At 40.4% G+C, this 21779-nt stretch overlaps 1 protein-coding gene across 3 annotated transcripts in view; it reads right to left on the bottom strand.

Moving 5' to 3' along the window:
* Nucleotides 1-210: 210 nt before the first annotated feature.
* The window catches only part of SPHKAP (SPHK1 interactor, AKAP domain containing), a 79000-nt gene continuing 57431 nt past the window's right edge, over nucleotides 211-21779 (bottom strand). For 2 of the 3 annotated variants that reach the window (XM_064516879.1, XM_064516880.1), the window contains exons 5-12: nucleotides 21581-21715; nucleotides 18395-18650; nucleotides 14394-18120; nucleotides 9441-9620; nucleotides 7445-7531; nucleotides 5303-5355; nucleotides 5015-5199; nucleotides 211-2404 (exon numbers count right to left, since the gene is read on the bottom strand). In XM_064516879.1, coding sequence (XP_064372949.1) covers nucleotides 2261-2404; nucleotides 5015-5199; nucleotides 5303-5355; nucleotides 7445-7531; nucleotides 9441-9620; nucleotides 14394-18120; nucleotides 18395-18650; nucleotides 21581-21715 — 4767 coding nt within the window. In that variant the 3' untranslated portion in view covers nucleotides 211-2260. The remainder of the gene's footprint in view (nucleotides 2405-5014; nucleotides 5200-5302; nucleotides 5356-7444; nucleotides 7532-9440; nucleotides 9621-14393; nucleotides 18121-18394; nucleotides 18651-21580; nucleotides 21716-21779) is intronic. The other variant, XM_064516881.1, reaches the window with a different exon arrangement.

The following is a 21779-nucleotide window of genomic DNA, read 5'->3' as shown; positions in this document are numbered from 1 at the left end:
GAATCGTGGCACCTGAGCAAAGCCCTACCTTTGGAAATGAGGTGAGCCCTGCAGCTTGCTCTGACTCATTTTGGGTAGGGCCGCGGGTCAGGTTTCTCTTTCAGAAGCAGTAGCTTTGACAAGTTACAGGGACAAAAGCCATATATTATTAAATTGCTCAAGTAAAACGCATCACGTTCATGAACTTTTCTTAGAAAGACAAAGAGGACACACATTATAACATAAATTTATTTCTGAATAAATTGCAACATTAAGAACTACTGTACAGAAGAACTGCATCACACCGTTACAACTCAGTCATGATATTTGTGCTTTGTAGGATAAGTAAACATTTATTCTATCACAGCAAAAATTTGTATACTGACAGCTAACTAGATTTGGTTCAAAAATAAATACACTTTCCCATTTACTAACTCAAACAAAGCACTTTCAGTCTATAATACTTGGTGCTTTTTATTAAGTTTCAGCCTCAGAAATGCTGAGCACTCAGAGCTGCCACTCGTGGTAGTGGGAGTTATGGGCATTCAGCAATTCGCAGGAACAGGCCCAGTGACTGTATGGTTAAATTTAGTGTGTACAATAAGTTGACCTTCATCTTGACAGTAAAGTGACCTCCGCTGTTTTGTGTATACTGCAGAGCAGATGTAGAATTAGCCGTATTATTTCATCTCCTGTGTTAGATTTCTGATTCACTGATGATTTGCATTTCTTAACAAGTGAGTGTGAGGAAATCATGCAAGTTTAGGAATGGGTTTAATGATAAAATTGAGAATATGGCTCTTTTTCATAAATTATTTAAAACTCCTTCAAAATCTCCAAAAATATTTAGTGCAAAACGATAGGTTTTCTTTCAAGAAATATTACAGAAGCATATACTGTTATATGGAAAATAAAACATCTCTTATATATTTTACTGGGAAAGGCAAGCAGATTTTCTATTACATGGGTGTGCAGAGACAAAAGATAAATATATTTTCAAAGAAACAAATCACAGAAGAGCTTTGATGTGATAAGTTATATTTATCATTAAATTCAAAACCAATCTCTTTGGCAGAGTCAAAAGAATGTATCATTAAGTGCATGAAACATCATATCAGCAAGAAGATACCATAGTTATATCTTATCAAACAGTTATATAAATGTTACGGTAACGTGAACTATCATATATAACCCAAACATTTATATCCAAAATGAACAATTATGTGTGCTGAAAGATGTTAACAATCATTTTGTTTTCTTGTAAGTTATAAAAACTAACATTGCTAAGGTTTTTATTTATGCCAACGCAATTCTCTTTTTAGATATTTATTCACCTTCTCTTATTAACAATTTATTTGATTAAACTGAAATTAAAATAGTATTTATTTTTCCAGTGCTTTTAACCAACGCATAGTGCTTTACATAGAAGCACTTTATATAACAAATTTACTATCATTACTCCCTCTTACCAGACAGGGACACTGAGGCACAGAGGTGAACTGACTTGCCCAGGGTCACGCGGCAGGTCCGCGGGGGAACAGGGATCTGAACCCAGCTGTCCCGATCCCCAGAGCTGTGCTCTGTGATCTACCAGTTGTAGCTATCCTAAATTGCACTGCCTCCAAGTGAAAAGGAGTCTAGATTTTAGTTGCTTGAGAAAAAGAAAGGAATGGGGAACAGCTGTGGAAGAGAATCACACGGAAAGAAACTGAAACATGTTTTCACATTTTATATCGCATTTTATTGTGTTGTCTAACTGCAAACATCTTAAGAGTTCAAAACGTTTTAGCCTTTATAAGGCTGTGGGGATCAAAAAAAAATTATATATTTTTGTATTAGTGATCTAGGGACCTAAGTCTTGCTAGGCATCCTGGAACACACCCATGTTCTAATAGTTAGACTGTACAAAGACTGGTGTTTTAAAATGGCATTTTAGCATACTATTAAATTTCATCTGGTTGATTTAATCCAATTGATGAAAATGGAACATATCAGATATTAAATTAAGCCTTTACTGTATAGTTGATTAATTCAAAATCCCCTCCTAGTACAGTACATCCTATAGTACAGTATGTCAGGAATCCCTCATGATACAAAAAGATATGATACACCTTGATTTCACTTTGCTCAGTGTATAGTTGTGGAACAGATGTGTGCTGTTTCTGTAGAGTTTGTTTATCTTTGCTCATTTTATTCAGTGATATTTGGAAATCAGAGCATTACAGAAACCACTGCTTATTTAAACTGGATTAAAACAAAAATGCTGAACAGGCGAACTTTCTTAACCCAATTCGAGAAGCCAATCAAACAGGCTTGGTGTCATCTCTCTGCCTTCCTCACTGAGCTTGCAGTACTGTACCACAGCATGAAAGATATCCCCCACTTTCCAGGACTTCCGTTGAACTAATTGCACAACATCTAAAAACTAAATAAAGAAAACAACACACTTAGGACTTGGTCAATGTTTAGTTTTTGTTAAATGAATACATGCAGACTGCTCCAAGACCATCCTTTGTAAGTGCACTACTGTATTGTCATGCAGTGGATGCACATCACAACAGAGGAGCATAAGGATTTCCACAGGCTCTCACAAGACTAGTCTGATCTCATGACATTTTCTAAATCAGCTGCTCTCATCAATTATTTCTTATTTATTGCAATGAAATGGGGAACAATGAAAGTGAGCCTGATAAAGGATTACAAATTTCCTCGTTATCTACAGCTCACTGTCAAAATAATCGAAGTGTGACTATTCATTTTAAAGCAAAGCATTCCTTCTTCATTACTTGTAGTTATGTTTCCATTATATTAAGTTCCTGTATTTCCACAGACGCATCTCACAGAATTTTAAATATTCTCACAATACTGGTGAGAAAGAATTCTGGGTAAACTTCCTACACATGAAGATGTTTGCCACAGTTTTGGCTGAATCACAGACAGGATCTGTATTTGCTTTTTAATTTTTTTTTTTTTTTTTTTACTTCCATATAAACAAGGGGTTAAATACATGTTCTTAAGCAGCTGGCAAAAATCCTGAATTTTGTCCACTTTGTACTTAATAATGGGCTTCACAGTGTCATGCATCTGGTCCAATTTTTTTCTGAAGCTTAGCAATGAAAATCAAAGCTTTTCATTTCCTTGAATTTCACAATCAATATCTAATTAGCTTGCTCCTTCTACATTTCCAGTTTTAAACCATACAAGAAAATATTGTGTCTCTCTAGTTAGTGTAGCTGTTTGCTATTTACATACTGAAGCCTAAACTTTTAATATGTATTTTAATGATATTTAATAGGCACACGATTTCCAAGAGCACTGTTGTCGGCAGGATGTGCTTCATTATTCTCTAGTGTATTTTTGCAATTGAATTAACTGTTCGCCAAAGCACATGGGTAAAGCTGACAGCTGTTTCTTTAATTAGATGCAATTTGGACTGTTGCTGCTGAATGCATTTTAAATTATGTTTATGATTCCCAAATGCATGTACTCAAGAAAAATCAAACAATATCTCTGCTGCTCAAAATGATCTTCCCATAGACATTATTTTAAAAGACCAAAATACTGATTTGTAATACTTTTTTCATTAATCTATTTGAATACCCTGACACTTTTTGAAAGCCTTGAGGCCTAAGTCATTCTTGCTGATTGTGGAAAAGGGGCAGCTTTGGTCATCCCTGAAATGTTGCAGGTGGCATTTGATGGTGTCTGCAATGGGGCACTAACTAATCATGCTGGAATAGAAAGTGTCTGTTTTTCTTGTGGCCATTTTGGACTTTAGTGCTGCTCTTGGTGCTCTCGCTTGGACTAATACTTCAAAAGGTTCCTCTGCTCTGCTAGTCTGTCTTTCTCTCCGGAAATAGATGCTGCTTTCAGAACGGTGACTGGCAGGGGGCAAGCGACGCCTGCCTGGGATCGAGAGGGCCCTGGAACACGTGCTCAGCATTTTTTATTGCTGCGGGGGTGGTGCTTCATAATTTCCATGGCATGATGCAAAATATTTCAGTCAACAATTCTTATTTTCCAAGTCAGAGATGTCTGATTGCAAATACGGCTCCACCAGAAACACTGGCTGGACACCGCTCGTGCCAAAACTTCGGGTAACAACAGTGTAAGGATATGCCTACACAGACAGGTCCACCCTGCCTCTCCTCTGAACTTTGAACCAGCTCTGGTGCAGAAGTCTTCTAGTCTTGTTATGTGTCACCCCGAACCTGAGTTAATGTGTTCTCTCTATATTGCAGTTAGTCTCTACTGTACTTCTGAGTGGTGCGCTCACTCCTTGTTGAGCAGCAAGCTCTTTCTGCCAGCATAAAGCGACTATAAAGCCAGTGCATTTGGCCAGAGTAGGTTTCACCTAAATACAGGAGGAACTGTGAGGCCTGTGCTGTGCCCTACTGTATCCCCAGCTGTAGCAATTTATGAGCAGCCAGGTAGAAGTTCAGAGCTGCCTGAGGCAGTGTTGCAGGCAGAGGCAGATCCTCCGTAAGGACTAAGGAATCTCAAAGCTAGTGTAAAGCCTCTATGAAATCTTAAGTGCAACTCATGTCTCATGTCATAGTCTGTTCTTAATGTCATTGATGGGCCCTCTGCAGTACCACTTTGCATGTGTGATGTCTACACTGAAGTGATTTTTTTTAAACCACATGTTTAAGCTCCATGTAAACTGTCTGTAACCCTCCAAATGCACCTATATAAAGGCCCTTTTCTGCTAATTCTGTCTTTGGCATTGCTGACTGATCTGAAAAAGGGAACTCTGATTCATCAAATCATGTAAGAGTGATTTTGGAGAAGGTCTCATTTTAAGTGGTGATACTTTTTTTTCAGCTACATTATTAAGAATCTTCTTTCATGTGCCCTAAATTCTGAGGTATTTAATCCTCTCTCTCCCTAATTAACAGTTGCATTGCCATCTCCCTGTAATGCAGATCTTTTGTTGTTTTTGCATTTGCTTTTAAAACTCAGTAACTTCAATACAATCACAACTGCTACTATGATTTAAGTGATTTCATAGTATGTGCAATCCTGTAGATACTACCTTTTCAATTCTGTTTTCCTGAGATTTCTTAAAGTAGATGGTTGGAATTCCAAGCTCAGAAGCAGCTATCCACTGAAGAGTGGCTCGCAGCTCTGCATCAGGGCGCTCCGGTTCCAGATCAAAGTTGATCACCAGTAGGTCCTTCTGACAATTGGCTGTTCCCACTGAGAGCCCAGAAGTACTTTCTGGGGGGAAAAAAAACCAACAAAAAAAGTTACTGTGTAGTTATTGTGTAATTACTTGTTTTAGCTTCAAATTCTTATCTATAATTGATATGGTTCAACTTACCCTCTATATTTTCTGTTTGTTCTTTAAGGAAAACCTTTTCTTCTACTAATTCACTTAGAAACAAACAACAACAAAGCTTATTAGTGATACTTAGGAACAGTCTACAACATTGCTTCATGATGGATAAACGTCTCCCCCAGTGTAAGACTTTTCACCTAGAAAACTGCAAGAAAAAATTTACATAGGATGAAACAGTAAAATGCTGAATATACTACAATAATTTCATCTCTAAATCAGGAAAAGCCTTGGGAATTGCAGTGTGTTACTCCCACAATAGGATGAACTGCTTGTACTATATGCACTGTGTATTACACTTCATTAGGATCTGTGTATCTTTACAGTTTATATAATGAGAAAGCAAATGACATTACATGACTTGCTGTGTCTTATCATAAGCAAGGGAGAAGTACTGAATTTCCAAGGTGCGCATTTTGCAATGTTATAGTCCCTGGCTTCATCTTTTTCAGTCTTGCTTTCTAATTTTATCTCTCATAGTTGAACACAATCATAACTAGCAATGACTTCAGCTACTGCTGGTTTTAAATATATTAGCTGTTTGGATAAATAAATTCTGTTTACACCTTGCAGAAATTTCAGAAGATCTTCATTTCCTATGTACTACCATTCCTCTTGTTGAACTACAGGAAACAAACTCCAGATATGTAGTCACTGCTTTATGTTCCCTTTCTGAACACTATATCCACACTTACATACATGTAGCAGAAGACTGCAAATTTGGTGGTGGTGACATAGCTATTTCTTTCGTTTCATCACTCCTGGAGGGGATAGCACTTATGATACACATTTGCAGACTGTCCCATTCTGTCCTCAGTCAAGAGGAACAGTGCAAGTGTCATAGGATGTTTCTAGCATGGGAAGACACTGCTCTTTCACAGGATTTCAGAATCTTCCCCAAGGTTTCAAAGGATCAAGATTATATATACTTTTGTAGTGACTGCTGCCAGATGTAAGAGGAAAGAATAAAATGGCAGCATGCAATGTATGGTTTGTCATGACTTAGAATCATAGGTGCTTAATAACATCCTTCACATCAGATTTTTTTTCCGGTTTTCTGTTTGAACAGCGTAAGTATTCTGTCCCTCGACTTTGATTTGTGGAAGTACAAGCTGAACTGAGTGGTGTTCTTGCCTTCCGCAACATCTGTCCTTCCAGGATCTCCAGCCTGTTGGCTGTCACCAGAGAATACCCACTGGAAGTGCACTAGGAATCAAAAACTTAGCCCCTTTGTCTTTGGAAGTATAAGGAAGAGGGTCCTCTTTAGGGATATGTGTAGGAGCTAGCACTGCCTACGGTGAGGGCAGGAACATTTTAACAAGGTTAGGGTCCAAATCAACAGCTGAAAGAGAATGCATGTGACTCTACAGAAATACAGATGCCTACATTGCTTACAAAAAAGAGCTTTTGGAAAGCAGGGTGGTTTGTTGTTATAGTATAGTCTGGTAACAAGGTGTGAAGACTTTCTGCTGTCACTGATTTCACAAGGTTCTCCCTTTCTCTGCATGATGTACAGTACCTACATGTCTGCAGTGGCCATGCCCTGGCTGCATCAGTTGGTTTACCATTTAGTAGCTGGCAGCTTATACCATGTTTCAGGGTACCAGAATCTTTAGGCAGGTACTTGCACATCTCTTGATAATTTTATTGCTGTTGGGCATGCTTGGTAGAAACATGCCCAGAAACAACAGATAGGGTGTACCTTGGGCCAAATTATCCATCTTGAAAAGAATGTTATCACCTTTTTTTTCCTTTTAGCTTAAACTAATTGATCTTTCTTTGCTTGATCTTACTTGCTATTACAGTAATGTTTTGGTGATATTTAAAGTTATTTAGAGAAAAAAGCTCACAGAGTGGGAAATGGATAGCTCAGCAAACTGTCTTCTAGGCAAAGCAGTTGGTGGATCCATATTCTCGAGAGGTCCACCTGGGTGGGCTTTCCCATAGTCTTTCGCTCTGCAGTGCTGTCACTCTGCACAGAGACACCTGCGTGTGGATTTATTTTTCTAAAAGTGATGGCAGGCTAAGCAGCAGGTGCAAAGCAGGGCTTGGCACATTTTAGATGGCATAAATGATTTGCAGTTAAAATTAGACTAAACATCAAATCTCACTTCAGTGACTACTTACTTAATCATAGGAGAAGATGGCACGTTCTCCTGATAAATTTCCAGGTCCATAATGCCAAGACTGCTAGTTGTACTGCTGTTGCCATTGCTGACAAAGCAAAAGTTTAAATATTAGTGCCAAGCTGCACCCAACATGTCTCCGTACATATTTTCTTATTTACGCTCAAAGCAAAATGAGGGGGATGTCCCCAGTATGCAGAGTTACACAGAATCAGTTTTGCTCAACAAGTGGTTCCCAGGATGAAGGATACTAATCTGTGCAAAACAATTAGGCTTTTCTTAAAATAATTCTAGATGGATCATGTATCGAGTGATGCTGTGAACTGAAAAAAAACAGTGGACTATCTTCTTGTGAATAGTTTATTCAGTGAACGTTTGGCCTCCAGCAGAGAAACAATCTGCATGAGTCCTTGGAAAGAGAGACTGTCAAGCATAGAGATGTCCTGGAAAAACCTGTAGAGATTCAGATACCTCTGAACGTGGTGAATTATAGCAAGGTATTTGATTGCCCATCGCATACTTACCTATTGGGTTACTCCATGCCCGTAACCAGGAGGCGTTTCAGCATATGACATCATACCCCCAAATACTGTCAGAGATCTGATGATCTGATACTGTCAGAGATCTGAACCCACAGGTGCAGGGATGGGCCCTCACATTTCTGCTACTCTGAAAGACTGAGATTTCAATTAATTTTTTTAAATGGTGATCCAGTGCTCACAGGGACCCGTAATATGCAGAAGTATTCTTTTTGGCTACTTCACAAGAATGGAGTGTTGCATCTGAGAATATTTGGAAAGAATAGTACTAGCTCACCTTGTAACTTCACCATAAACCAGACAGTGAATGTTAATGTGGATTTCACAATAGTCTGATAAACAGGTTGTGAAATTACTAGCTAGAGGTTGATTAGCACCAACAAATTCTGTGTGGTGTTAAATTTGAGCCACTTAGTTTTTACTAAAAAAGCGATCAATAGTATTTTTCCTCACATCAGAGGCATTGACTAGACAGTTTCTTTTTTCATCAGGTTTTTCTGAGTCAGCATCAGTATGCAATGCATTCAGATTTGCTCAATTTCTGTTTCAGTGCAGAGCCAAAAGGCACAAGAAAGGGGCTCTCAGACTGAGTTTGTTAAAGGTTGATACTACACATAATGGGATGACCATTTACTCACACGGACAGGCAAGTTTCTTTCACTATTTTTTAAACTAGCAAATGGTACTCTCTGACATGCAGAGACTCTTTCCTTTCTCTGCTTCATTATCTTACTTTTTCCCTCCTTGTCTTCAGAATACCCAAGAGAATGACATAATTAATTTGCTACATTAAAAGAAATAATCTAAGGGCATATGAAAAAAATTCTTGCTCAATGTGAAGTCATGAAAGGGCTAAGGTCAAACTAACATCACTTTATATAAGCTCTAAGGACTAGATGACATCTTTAAACACATGGCCTGATGTGAGTAGAGACAAAAAGCAAAATACTGCAATGTGAGCAGTGGTATTTATGCCAGCTCAGGGAGAAATCTGCCTCCCACGTGCCAACCTGCTCCCCTGGGCTAGTACGAGCAGAACAGGGCTCTGCTCCTGCTCTCGTTGCGCCGGTACCTGTGGGGAACAGTAGTCTTGCCAGTCTCAGCCAAGGAAACACCAAAATAAGCGTTATGCAAATTGTAACAAATAAAGCAAATCAAAGATCACAGCAATTAACTTGTCTGATGGCCCTTTCGCTGTAGGGTGGTGAGGCACTTGCTTTGTGTGTGGTAGTTTTTTCTTTGAATTTAGCTGCTCACCAATGCAAAGACCTGGCTGAGAACCAGAACGTGGCTCACTAGTTTTAAACCTGAAGAGATGAACACTGTAGCTGAGCTTTCTTTGCAGCATTCAGAATACACCTTGAGCCGCTGCCCTGCGTTCCCAATGCATGGTAATGAAATCTCTGGCTTGACTGATTAAACCGTATCAGCTATTGACCACAGAGAGAATGTGGGTACCTCAGGGACCTCTCGCTGAGTTGCAGGTAGCTGCTAGTGTCATCGGGATTGTCCTCGTCGTTAGCGAGCTGGGACCAGCTGCCGGTGCTCTCTTCGCTGCTGCTGAGGTGGTTTGGAAATTCTTCGGCTGTTTTTGTCTCTACTATGATTTCAGCATCTGGTCTGCTCTGAGTACTGTTGCTGGTAGGGTGATAAGGAAGGCACGTTGATAATGTAAAGAAAAAATACAGAAAAATAACCAATACCACCAATCTTCAGGAAATGCTGCTCATTAAAGTCAAGCACGTTGCAATATTACACACTTGCAAGAGATTGGATAAGCTTATAATTCATACACAAGGTCCAGCTGAACATATGGTCTGGGATTCCCTTTAAAAACAGTCTTCTTATGGCTGCTATAAATAAACACAAAACAAAATTAGTCTTCTCCTGAAAGATGCATAGAAAAGGTTTAACTTGTACAAGCAGATTTTACCTGTGCAAAAAGAATGCCTCGCTGCATAGGCCTGTTCCTTAAAGCAGTTTAGCTGCTGAGGGGCTGCAAGGGCTGGTGGGCGCTAGTGCCGACTAACAGCCCGTCTTGGAACTGTCCACCGGCACTCGGTGCCCCTCCTCCTGCCGGGGGGCTTCCTCGCCGAGGCTCCCCCCTCGCTTCTGAGGGCCTTTTAGTTCTATCTGACCACCCACTATAATTAGGTACGTTATTAATATAATCATTAACTAGGTGCATTACAATATATCTAATACTTGCATGTACATGAACATCATCTCCATTTTCTAAATAGGGGAGCTAATAAAGGATAAAGTCTAAAACATACATTACTCCTTGCCTGGCTCTTCTCATGCCAGCAATAATCCTTAGCACTTGAGTGATGCAGCATTTACTTTCAGAGTTCTTTACGCCCTTTTTTATCAGTATTTTCAGATTTTTTTTCCCACTTTGTGGTATACAACAGTAGTGTTAAATTTCAAAAAGTACAATTTAAAAATGTATTGATCAAGAAGTAGAAACGCACAATATGTATTTAAGCAAGTCAATTTTTATAATGGAGTATGTGAGCAGAAGAAGACAATATTAACATATTTAGAAGTGAAATAATAGCAAATAGATGGATCCCATTTCATCTCGCATGAGATCTGCAGGATCTCTAAATGGAGAGTGAGTGCCTTCCAGTGTGATAACTATTTTTGTACCCCAACTCAAACTGACATGAAGAATACCAACCTTCTGTGCAGCGCCTTCACTGGTAATGCTGCTCTCCAAAGGTCTCTCTTATTTCTGTTTGTGTATGTTTCCCTGAATTGTTTAAAATGCATTTTGCTTCATTTAAATACAGCAGAAACACTCTGAAAACGTAATACATTTTAAACAAAACCTAGCTATTTTAAAACAATACAGCAGAAAAATCTACAACATTAGGCCTTTATGGCAACACTGAACCTGTTTATAGGAAGTTAGCAAGTAAAACAAAAATAAATAATAATACCTTTCATCATGCAAGACCAGAAAGCATCTCATTGACTATTTAAATAAACAGACCATCCTCATCCTTGCTCTCTTACTTGCATAGGGCTGCAGAGTTTGAAAGCAAGCAATATAGCAGAAAGGGAAGGTAAATTCTGCCCAAGTGCTGCAAGCAGAGCCTCCCGCCAGTGCAGCTGGGTATTCTGTTGCAGGCCAGTGACATATTATACTTCCTTTCCTAACAGGACTTTTACGGGCACCCGCATTCATACACCCTTATGTGGGTCACTCTATCACATAAACAAGCTTACAGCACTTCTACTCTGCTAGCACTGCGGATACAAAAGAAGTCCGGAAGTAAAATCAGGAAAGTATTGTGGGCTGTGAATCATTAATGAATGTTAGCCTTCTATGCTTCTTGGTAGCTATCTTGGAAAGGAAAGGTGTGCTGCTCAGGTTGAGGATGGACAAAATGTTTTTTATTGGTAGGTATGCATTAGGCAGTATGAACTCAAACTGAATTGCAGCCCAGACTGCCTTTGGAGGCTATATGGTTAGGAAAAAAAACCTTTATAATTCTGCACACTTGACATACATGTGTTTCTCTCTCTCTCTCTAACTACATTTAGATACAGCATTTTATATTTTGTTACATTTATAACAAAAACTATGTTTACAATAACTTTTCAGAGCCAAACTGGACTCTGCAAGACTTACCAGGGGAATTATGATATGCAGGCAGAAAAGAATATAATACAAAAAAGCCCTTCTTGGATGATAAGAAAAAAGTAATTACACCACTGCAGCAACCAAATAAGAGCTAAAGCAAAACTAGGTTTTTTTATATTTGCTGAATGGTCTACATTTGCAACTTTGTGATTAAAAACCAATGTGTACTGGCAACTGGTGTCTCTCTGAAGGCTGTAACTTCTCTAGACTTTTACCTATAGTTATGGCTGAGGAGCTCTGTCTTCAATTAGAACAAGAGATCACTCCAGAAATTCAATTGCTCCCAAAAAATTAGCTTGATTAAGAGAATACTGAAACTGTATCATCGTGGATATTGCCTTTTGCCATGCTCTAACTCAGCACAGCTTCTGAGAAATTGCAGCAGTAATGCTGGATGCAACAGAGAGAAAAGGCACTTACTTGCCTGAGGGCCTCTGATCTAGCAGGCACTTAACATCCGCCAAATAACCAGACCCCACTCCCGGACCTCTCGGGCACAAAGCTCATCATCCTACCTAACATAAACCCACTGCGAAACCAGGTACGAGGGTAGTGATGTTATCAAGGTGCTTTTTAATACAGAGCAAGTAGCACCTCATACTTAGTCCAAAGCATATGAGATGTTGGGGGGGTTTCTTACTTTGCATTTTGGGTTTTGTCAGATTCATTACGCAATTACATATCACAACAGAAATACTTCAGACTGGCAGTTCCCTACTTTGAACAGGCTGTTGCAACGTTTTCTCTGAATCTGTGACTGGCCTGGGTCTGAGGCACTGTCTATATATATGAAACAACTCTTTTTCCTCATTGAAGACCTTTTCCCCAGGCCTGCACAGCTTTCGTTTTTTTGATAATGAGTATGTATCTGCTTGGTATTTTGCCTAGAGTCCTGTCTGCTTCTATCTACACTAACAAATAATTTCACGTGGTAGAAGTGGGTCAGTAGATCAAAGCAATTGGTGCTGATGCTTTTATATCTACACTATACGTGTTTGGGGGGGTTTTACTTCAGCCTAGGCTTGGTCCAAATGTCCATACCACATGTGGTTCAAACTGACATGAAAAATCAGTGGAAAGTTTGTCTTCCCGTGGGCGGTGCGAGCCTGCTCGGAACGCAGCTTCTGGTTTAAACTCCCCCAAAGGACTCTGCTTTGCGCTCTGCAAACAGGACCAAGGCCTGGGAATGGGGACAAGCTGATTCAGAGCCACACTGCACCGCCAAGCCAAAACGCTAGTGTAGGTGCAGCCTCTGGGTGCTGATTCTGATCTACCAATACTAATACTTTAAAATTTCAAAAGCCATTTCAGGAACTCTGCATCGAAGGCAGAGGAAAAGCTGTTATTTAAAGGCTTCATAAGCTGTGCAGAAAATAACTTTATTTTCAAACAGTCAAGATTCGAAACAGGCAGATTTCTAAATGTATCTTATTAAAAGCAGGCTGCATGTGAAGGAAGAGGAAGGTTAGTGGGGGATAGTCAGCAGGAAATAATAGAGGTACTGTGCTAATTATCCACCTAATTGCTACCATGCACAGGGAAGTACATGCTTTCTCACTTCAAGCAGAGCATTGTCAAAAGCCAAAACACAGCACTGTATAGAAAAAAATGAGCTACAAAACAGTTTCTAACACTAGCACCTGCAATCTTCCTAGCACTCGGAGATAATGGGGTGCTGCAATGCTCCAAGTGATTGGCAGTTTAGATACCATTAAAGTAACAGATACGATTAAGAAGTACAGCTAAAAATAGGCAATGCCTTGCAGGAGATTACTGCTCTTAACATCTATAGCAATCCTCTACATTTCCAACCACCGTAATACAGCAGGGCTTTCATTTTTCCTTAACCAAAATAAGCTGCAGCTTCTTCAACAAAAGAAGCAGCTACAAGGAGAGGGTGGTTGGCTATGGTATAAACTCCAGGAAATGAAATTTTATTCTTTTCTCTATCTAAATTCTACCAGAGCAGTTTTGAACCAAAGGAGGAGAGCGATGTTTTTAATAAAAATTCTTCAGTAGAAAAAAAATTTACTTGTTGTTCCAGACTGTAAACCCAAAGTGGAACTTCAAGCTGTAAGAAGCCTAGTCTGCTTTCCAGGTACATAAATACATGAATAAGCATAGTAGAGAACTAAAGGTCAAATGGCAGGAGAGGAGAAGGAATAGCAGGCTATTTTTTCTTTTACAATAAAACTGATTTTTTTTTTAAATTGAGATATTAGCCAGTTGCATCCCCCCATGCCTGTAGATGATCCTTGGTAGAACCAGCACTGATCTTTAGAAGGCATTGTGGCTGCAAGTGAGTTAGATTTTTTTTCTAATGCACAGCTTCCTCAGTTGAACTTGGAGAAACCTATTAGTAATTTGAAAAGCAGTGGACATGGATGGTGCCATCTATGAGAGTTTGGAAAGGAGTAGAAATGAGGCTAGAAAGTTCACACTTCGTCAGTCTCTCCTGTCTTGACTGTGGAGGACAAACGTCTGTAAGGTAAAATTTACTCATCTGTGTAGTATTAGACTGGGACCTCAGAACCAAAATATTGGCATGTTCAAGGCAAGTCTGCTCCAGAAATCAGTACTGCAATATCTGACTCAGTGATTTTATGCCATTAGGAACCTGTAGTGAGAACTTAACCACTTTTTGAGAAATAATCAGGGTATCTCCTTATCTTCTTCCTTCATCAAAGTCATTTTTACCGGGAAGTTAAAACAAACACACACTAAAGCAATGTGCTGATTTGGGTTTTTTTGTCACTTACCTATTTAGTAGGGAACTGGAAACCACGTGCTTCCCAGCATATGCTTCTGGAGGCTCTTCTTTGCTTAGATGCTCCTTTTCAGAAGGCCCACATGAAGGTAAGGACTCTTCTGGCTCATCTCGTTGATCAGTTTCTATCTGAATTAACGGCACTTCCCTGTGCTGACTTGCAGGGAGGGATCCAGGGCTCTTAATAAGCCCTTTTTTCTCATCCAAACTAACTTTCTCCCCTTTGGGTTTTGATTGAATCTGAGTCGCACTCTGGCGATGCTTGCTTTCCAGCACATGTTCTCGGCTTGTATAATCAAAAGAATCCTGCTGGACAACAATGAAATTTTTACCACTTTCAACAATATTTGCAGCCAGTCTGTTTGCATATTGTTCCACGTGTAGTGGAGAATCACTGCGAAGCTGATCTGCCTCTGCAACCTCTGCCTCATCTGCTATAATTTTGTTTTTGCGCATTAGCGATTCAATAGAGTTTGCCCATGTCTCATGAATCAGCATGTCTGTTATCTGGTCAGTCTTGCATCGCTGGTACAGGCAGGAGTCAGACTTGCAAAGACCTGAAGAAGCCACGGTACTGACTGGCTGTACACTTAAGGAGTCCTGGTGATGACGGGCAAAGCCATCTAATGAGTTTGCTTTAACTGGGGTATTTACTGTTAGTCTAGAGCCTGATGACCTGCTGTCAGGCATGGAGGATTGTCTAAAACAGAAAGGTGTTCGTAGAGAGGGTGGTAGCAAACTGCCACACCAGTCCTTTGAATTCCGAGGGGAAGATGCGTTATCTTTGTTTTCCTTTTCTATTTCTCTTAGCATATACCTATAAAATTCTTCTGTTATGCTTTCTGTGCTGGACTGTTTAGATGGGCAACTTGGTTTTACATTAAGATGACCATTCTTCTTGGCCACCTGTTGCAAAGCAGAAGTTAAGATGTTGTTTGCATTCTTCCCTGCATAGTAATCCAGTAACAAATCAAAGCCTCTTCCTTCGTTTTCCATCTGGTTCACCATAAATCTTGAAAATTCATCTGTAATGCTTTCACAGCTCGACTGCTTAGAGACAGAACTCGTCTGGCTCACAGGCTGTCCAAAAGCGTTCATCAGGCCCAGGGTATGGAGAGAGCCTTTGGAATCCGCATCTTCCTCTGGTATGCTCTCGCAGCTCGATGCCTTGCCTCGGCTCCATCTTTCACAGTGCAGCCTGTTCCTGGGATGGTTTGGACCTTGCCAGATGCTATCAACCACAGAGAGTTCAGTGAGGTTCATAATCTTGGCAGCCACTTCATTTGCAAAGATACTGACAGAATCTGGTGCGTCCTCAAGGTTTATAGATTCATCCACTACCCGATTCATCAGTCTTTCTTTTAGCTCAGGATGCTCATCTGTTTTCCTTTTGATCTCACTAAGTCTAGGTGCCCTGTGCTTCCGAACAACTGAACCATTAGTCTGGGTTTCCTTTTTCCTTTTTATGGTTCGGCATGATAAACTCTGGGTGACCAGATATTCATTGCCTCTTTTCCATGCACAGAACCAGGGCTGCTTTCCATTTGAGTTTTCAAGACAAATGGCAGCTATTTCTGTTGCCATAGAGACCACTGTTTCTGCCAATTCTTCTGCAAAATCTGTTATACAATATTTGTCCCTTGAATGTTTTACCTGTAGCACAGGCTGAGAAGGAAGCAAGGCATGGCTTCCTAATAAAGACAAGCTAACTTGGACTTCATTATTTAGCACAGCATCACACTTATGCTTGGCCTGGTTTTCTGCATTTACAGTGGAATCAGAAGACAGTCGTTCTTGGACACCGTGCTTGCATTCATTGTCTGTAAAGGCATTTCCTCTGTCCGAAAATGATCTGTAGTCTTTCTTCTTTTGATTGTTACTCTGATTTGGTGATTTGTAACAGTCTCGTGTGGTTCTTTTCAAATATCTCTTCTTGGGAGATGTTTTTGCAACAAGTGCATTATGCCCAGTAACTCTACTTGTTGGTCCTGAATGCAGTGGGACACTTTCCCTGCTATATACATCTCTCATATTACTTTTCCTAGTGCTTGTGACATTTCCGAGATCATTGCTAGCACTTGCACTGTAAGAGGTATGCAATGGCTTACTAGCAGAGTGATCAAGGGGTCTGCGTGGTGTTTCATGTGGCGTTGCCTGTGTTGGCCATCCTTCTGCTGTTGTTACTCTCTCTGCTTTTGTGCCCTCAGAAAAGAGAGGAGAACACTCATCAGCATGTCTTATGTCATTCATCTTCTTGCAAGTGAAATATATCACGTTAAAAAGCAACTCATTTGCAGTCTCCATGAAAATGTCTTGTGTACTTGAGCTGTTTTCCGAACGGGGGTATAGCTGTCTCTTCTTCCTAACCTCTTCAACAGAATGTCGTAAAATAATGTTGGATAAGTTTTGTGCAAGTTCATCCCTGATTACTTCATCAGAGTGTGGAATCCGTGGCCTTGCTGCTGTTTCAATGATTCTTCCATTCATGGACTCCATAAAATGCCCTACATTTTTGTATGTATTGGGCTTTGTCAAAATCACTGATGCCTCTTTGAGAAGTGTCTCTGCAATGCTATCATTCAACTTCTCCATGCTGCTTCCTACAGCTATGCTACAATGAAGAGTAATAGCTGCAGAAGTCTGAGCAGCAGACAGGAGTCCACTTGAAGTTGCAGGGTACTTATCTTCCTTTGTTTCCCCCAGACCACAGACTGCTACAGCACTTGCTACTTGAGTCATGCCACACAGAGCAGATGGAAATGAATATTCTGTGCCAGCACAGTCATCAAGTAGCTGTGAAGACGCTGTCTGTAGCACTTCATTATCAACTGCTCTGCTTTTAGAGTCTGCGGCTTCTTGATCTCTTCTGAATTTCTCTGCAGCTTGGGGACTTGAAATGGTTCCAATAACCGTGGCTGCACAAGCCAGAGCCACTTCCAGTGCGCTCTGGGTGTGCCCGTTCGAATGTTCCTCCTCAAAGTAATCCGAAACTTCCGCAGAACCCTCTGATTCAGTCCAGTGGCACAGATTCGGGAACGCAGATCCTGGCCATTCTGATACGCTCTCACAGCTATCTGGACTTTGCACTATGACGATCTTGGGAAGTTCATTCCACGATCGGGAAGCAGTTGTATCTTCTGTCTTACAGGAGCTTCCTATGGAGATGCTAACAGCAGCCTCGTCAGTAAAAGTGGGTTGAGACTGTGACAGTCTAATAAATGCATCTTGGAGAACAGATTCTGCTAAATTTGTGGCGTACTGACCTGTTGTCGCTTGTTCAGTTTGCAAGGGAGGATCAGCTTTCCTAATATTTGCACAATTTTCCACATCTGTCTTACTGTCGTGTTTTGCTGTTGGGTCATACAGAGGCCCCAGCTCCTCTTTAGCCATCTCAGTTACAGATGCATCTTCTAACACATGCACTGAGCAAGAATTTCCAACCTTGCCAGTCAAATTATTAGTACTGAGGGATGAAGTAGCTCTTCCATCTAATTCCTTCTGCCAGAGTATTTCCTGGGCTGACTTATCTTCGAGTTGTAAGTTGCTATCCTCGGCCACAACATTCAGACCTTCAGAGACTCTTGTGTTATCTTTATTAATGCAGTTGCCATCAAGAATAAGTGGCAACCTGGCTTTTCTGTAGTGGGGATTTTCAAATCCCTTTCCTTTATTTTTTTTGAGATCTGAAGAAAGTTCGGAAACGTTTAATTTTTCATGACCTATCAGAAGAAAAATGAGACATTAGTCTTTGCAAAGCATGCTGTAACTTTGAAAAGAAAATGGCTGCATAACTGTGTATCTCTGTAAAACTACTGCACAGCCATGTATCCTTGTCTTTGAACAACAATTTAAAAATATGAATGATTATACATTTTCTAAATTACAATTAAATATATGCATGCATTAACATCAAGTGCAATTTATGTGAGCACTGCCATGGCTGTTTTGCAGTATGAACAATAGCAGAATTATGCTCAGTCTCATTGCTTTTACCAGCTTTATATTCGTCAGCCTCATTTTCATCTTCGAGGTGCTCAGATGCCGTGAGGAAATCTTCTTCTATTGAGGACACTGAACAGTTTGTATCATCCTCGGGCTTTAAGACGTTAGCTTCTATCTGCAGCTGTCTCTCCTGAACAAGCTCAAGTCCAATCAGAAACTTGTTTATTTCGAAGATGATGCAGCTTGTGCTGTTTTTCCTGTCCCCCCGTGCACACTGAACCAAGCAGACATCTGCCAGCCAAGGACACTGGAGGGGCAAAGAATCTCAGAGAGTTATTTAATTAAAAAATAAAACTTATTTTAAGCCTCCCTCTCTATAAATACCTCAGGAATGTTCTGTTGCAAAGATGCAATACAATTTGTCCTTTAGCTGTTTGTAACGCAGCGTGCAGTTACATATATGCTGAAATAAGACCATTTGGAATGACATCTTCTGGTATACAGCACTTTAGTAGAGGACTCTGTTGTATCACAAGGGCATCTTTATTTTGTTAAAGTTATCAAGTTGTTTGGTTTTAATCAACTTGTTTAAATGACATTTGCCTTTAGCTATGTCATGTTTAGCTATCCGAGATGCCGTTATTAAGGCCCTTACACCATCCGGTGTTACCTGTGTATTGAGGGAACAGTTTGTGGGCCTAAGTTCCTCTTTGGGATAATCTCCGCCGCAACGCTTGTTTGAAGGCAGCCTTGTAAATAGTGGCTGTTGAGGTTGTTAAGAACAGGTCACCTTTAGCTGTTCTTACAGACCATTTTAAAATACTGTATTTTAAAATTCCTGTATTTGTGCAAAGCCCCATTATTTCAGACAAGTGTAACCCCCAATTGAAACTGGGGCTCCACTGCGTGGTGTGCTGTGCATTTACATCAAAAATGCCTTGGCCAGAGAAGTGGTACAATAAAGCAGAAAGCTGGACAGAAACTGAGAGAGAGGAATTCTTACCCTCGTTGCACTGATATTAAAGCCTTTGAATGTTTATACAACCACAGAGCTAAGTCAATATCTCCGCATGTAACTACATTTGTGGATGTGCGCTGAAGCAAAGCCAACCTCCGCAGCTTGCCGTCTTGTGCTTCAACTCGAGACCCGCAGGAGGGAGCCAGCTTTCAGTGGAACCCACTCTCGACCAAGGTGCTGCATTTTAAGCCGTGCAGAAATAAGTTCCAAACATGCTGTGCGTTTGCACAGTACCTGCCATAATGTAACCCCAGCCCAGATCTTTGCCTTTGGGTGGGAATGCAAGGCACATCTCATAATAATAGAGTGGGATGAGTATTATGTTGGAATAACATGTTTTATTAGCTCGCGCTTCCTTTCCAACTATAAATCATCTCTGAACAGAAAACCAGATACATTAGTCTGTTAGAAGTAAAGCACAAAAGACAGATTTTTGAACTAGCTGCTAAGGAGATGTTGCTGAATTGGACTTGAGCATACACTGTGCTGTGAAAAATGTTACTAAATAAACAGATGTAGTCTTGAGTGAAACTGCAGTTTCCTCAGTCCACAGTTTGCAGGGCTGTACTTGTGAAAATGGCCAGCAGGGGAAAAAAAAAAAAAAAAACCAAAAAACCAACCCCCCAAACCTCTGCAGAAAGATGGACATGCGTGACAAATGAAATTCTCTGGCAAGCCAAACAAGATACGGATAAACACAGCACGAGCCCGTAAACCTGACCCAGCCTCTACGCAGAAGCTGCACCTACTGTGCAAGAGGGAAATTTGGGTTAGTTCTCCTTCGCATCCCGTTCGCCCCTTTGTGAAGACTGCCAGCCAGAACGGCCATGGTCTTTCAGAGATGGGGGCAACTACTTGTTCGTTTGGGCCTTGGAGCAGCCCTGTGTGCACCACAGCGGCTTCCTGGCCTCTCTCGGGGATCTCACTACTCCCACCACAGGTTTGTGTGTTATTTTTTTAAATCTTTCTAAATTCAGCCATTAGTCTTGAGTGGCAAGGAAGCTCAATAACCAGGCAATTTCTCTCTTTAAAGAGCAGCACATTGGTATAACATAAAATTCAATGAACTTTGCTGTACAGCTGTTATGGGGCCTATTTCATGAAGATGTATGTGCACAAGTTAATTTCGGTGGAAAGTTGTTTTCTGCTGTTTTCTGCAGCAGATGGAACTGGAGATACCTGTTCGTGTTTTAAAGCTTGCTGAGAATGTCTCAGCTTTTTACTTCAGAACAACTCCACAGTTTTAATGAAGTTGTTGCTAACTCATGTCTGGATAAGTAAGATCAGAATCAGGCCTAAAATACTAAGAAATATCCATTCTATCTTCTTTACACAGACATGAACAGAAAGGCATAATGTATGATAAAAGTGTAGAAAAAGAGAAAGCTTTTGGCTCTAAGTAGTTAAGCTTCTGGAACTTGTGTATTAAAATGCCTCTAAGCAAATGGTTTAATTTATTTCCTTTCTCTGTCTGATTCCAGTAGCAGGAATTCCTGGCCTACAAATCACAGGTATGGAACATTTCATAGGCAGTAACAGGAGTGAAGGGGTTTGCATGACAAATCTGCCTTTAACTCCTTTAAATGTTAAATTTTAATTATTAATTACATTTTAAGTTGCACAGAAGCTAAATGAGGTATCAGTTCTGATACAGTTAATACATCTTGGTATTTTCCATTGGCACATTCGGGCTTAAGGTAGCCTCCAGGATCTTCAAGTCGTATCATCAGTTCTTTTCTGAGGTGCTCGCGTGGGAGAAGATGGATTGGAAATGAAAGTGGGAAGTAGCAAGACTTTGCTTAAAGAGAGTCTGTAGGAGCTGTGCCCTGATCCAGCCCTGTGCATATAAAAAGTATTACATTTTTCCTTCTGCCCCATCTGTGCTGCCCTTCTGACTCCTGCTAGTCTTGAAATGTGGGCTTATGAATCATCCATGCCATCAATGCCTGCCTTCCCTGGAGGAGCAACTGATAATATGGCTTAAAGCAGGATCAGCTGCCACCCAGATGTCCACAGGAGAATCTCTCTCCTATCTTTGTTCCTCCCCCACTCAATTTAGACCTTTCATAGACGGCTAGACTAATTTTTTGTGTTTGCAAACACCCACCCAGTTCTTAAACTGGTATACGGTCTTTGCTGTCGGCTTCCCTTTTATCAGTTTGCAAATTTCTTCCTTCACACTGGTGATGTGATCTTACAGCTAAGTGTATGGTTCCTACCTGGGGAACTTCATAATCAGCCTGAAGATTTCCTGATGTTAATCCACTCAGCAGGACTATTTCATTTTCCTTTGGTGGTTGTACGTTCATAGAGCTGATAAGTTTGGGGAGATTTGGAGAGATGCTGATCAATCTCTGCAGTATGAAAGATAGGTTTTGCTCTCAGGTAATGATCTCAGAGTTGCACAGTTGTATTCAC

This window comes from Dromaius novaehollandiae, chromosome 9 (assembly GCF_036370855.1).
Source record: "Dromaius novaehollandiae isolate bDroNov1 chromosome 9, bDroNov1.hap1, whole genome shotgun sequence".
NCBI classification, from domain to species: Eukaryota; Metazoa; Chordata; class Aves; order Casuariiformes; family Dromaiidae; genus Dromaius; species Dromaius novaehollandiae.
The sequence above is the reverse complement of the archived record's forward strand: the minus strand, read 5'-3'. Positions and strand labels throughout refer to the sequence as shown.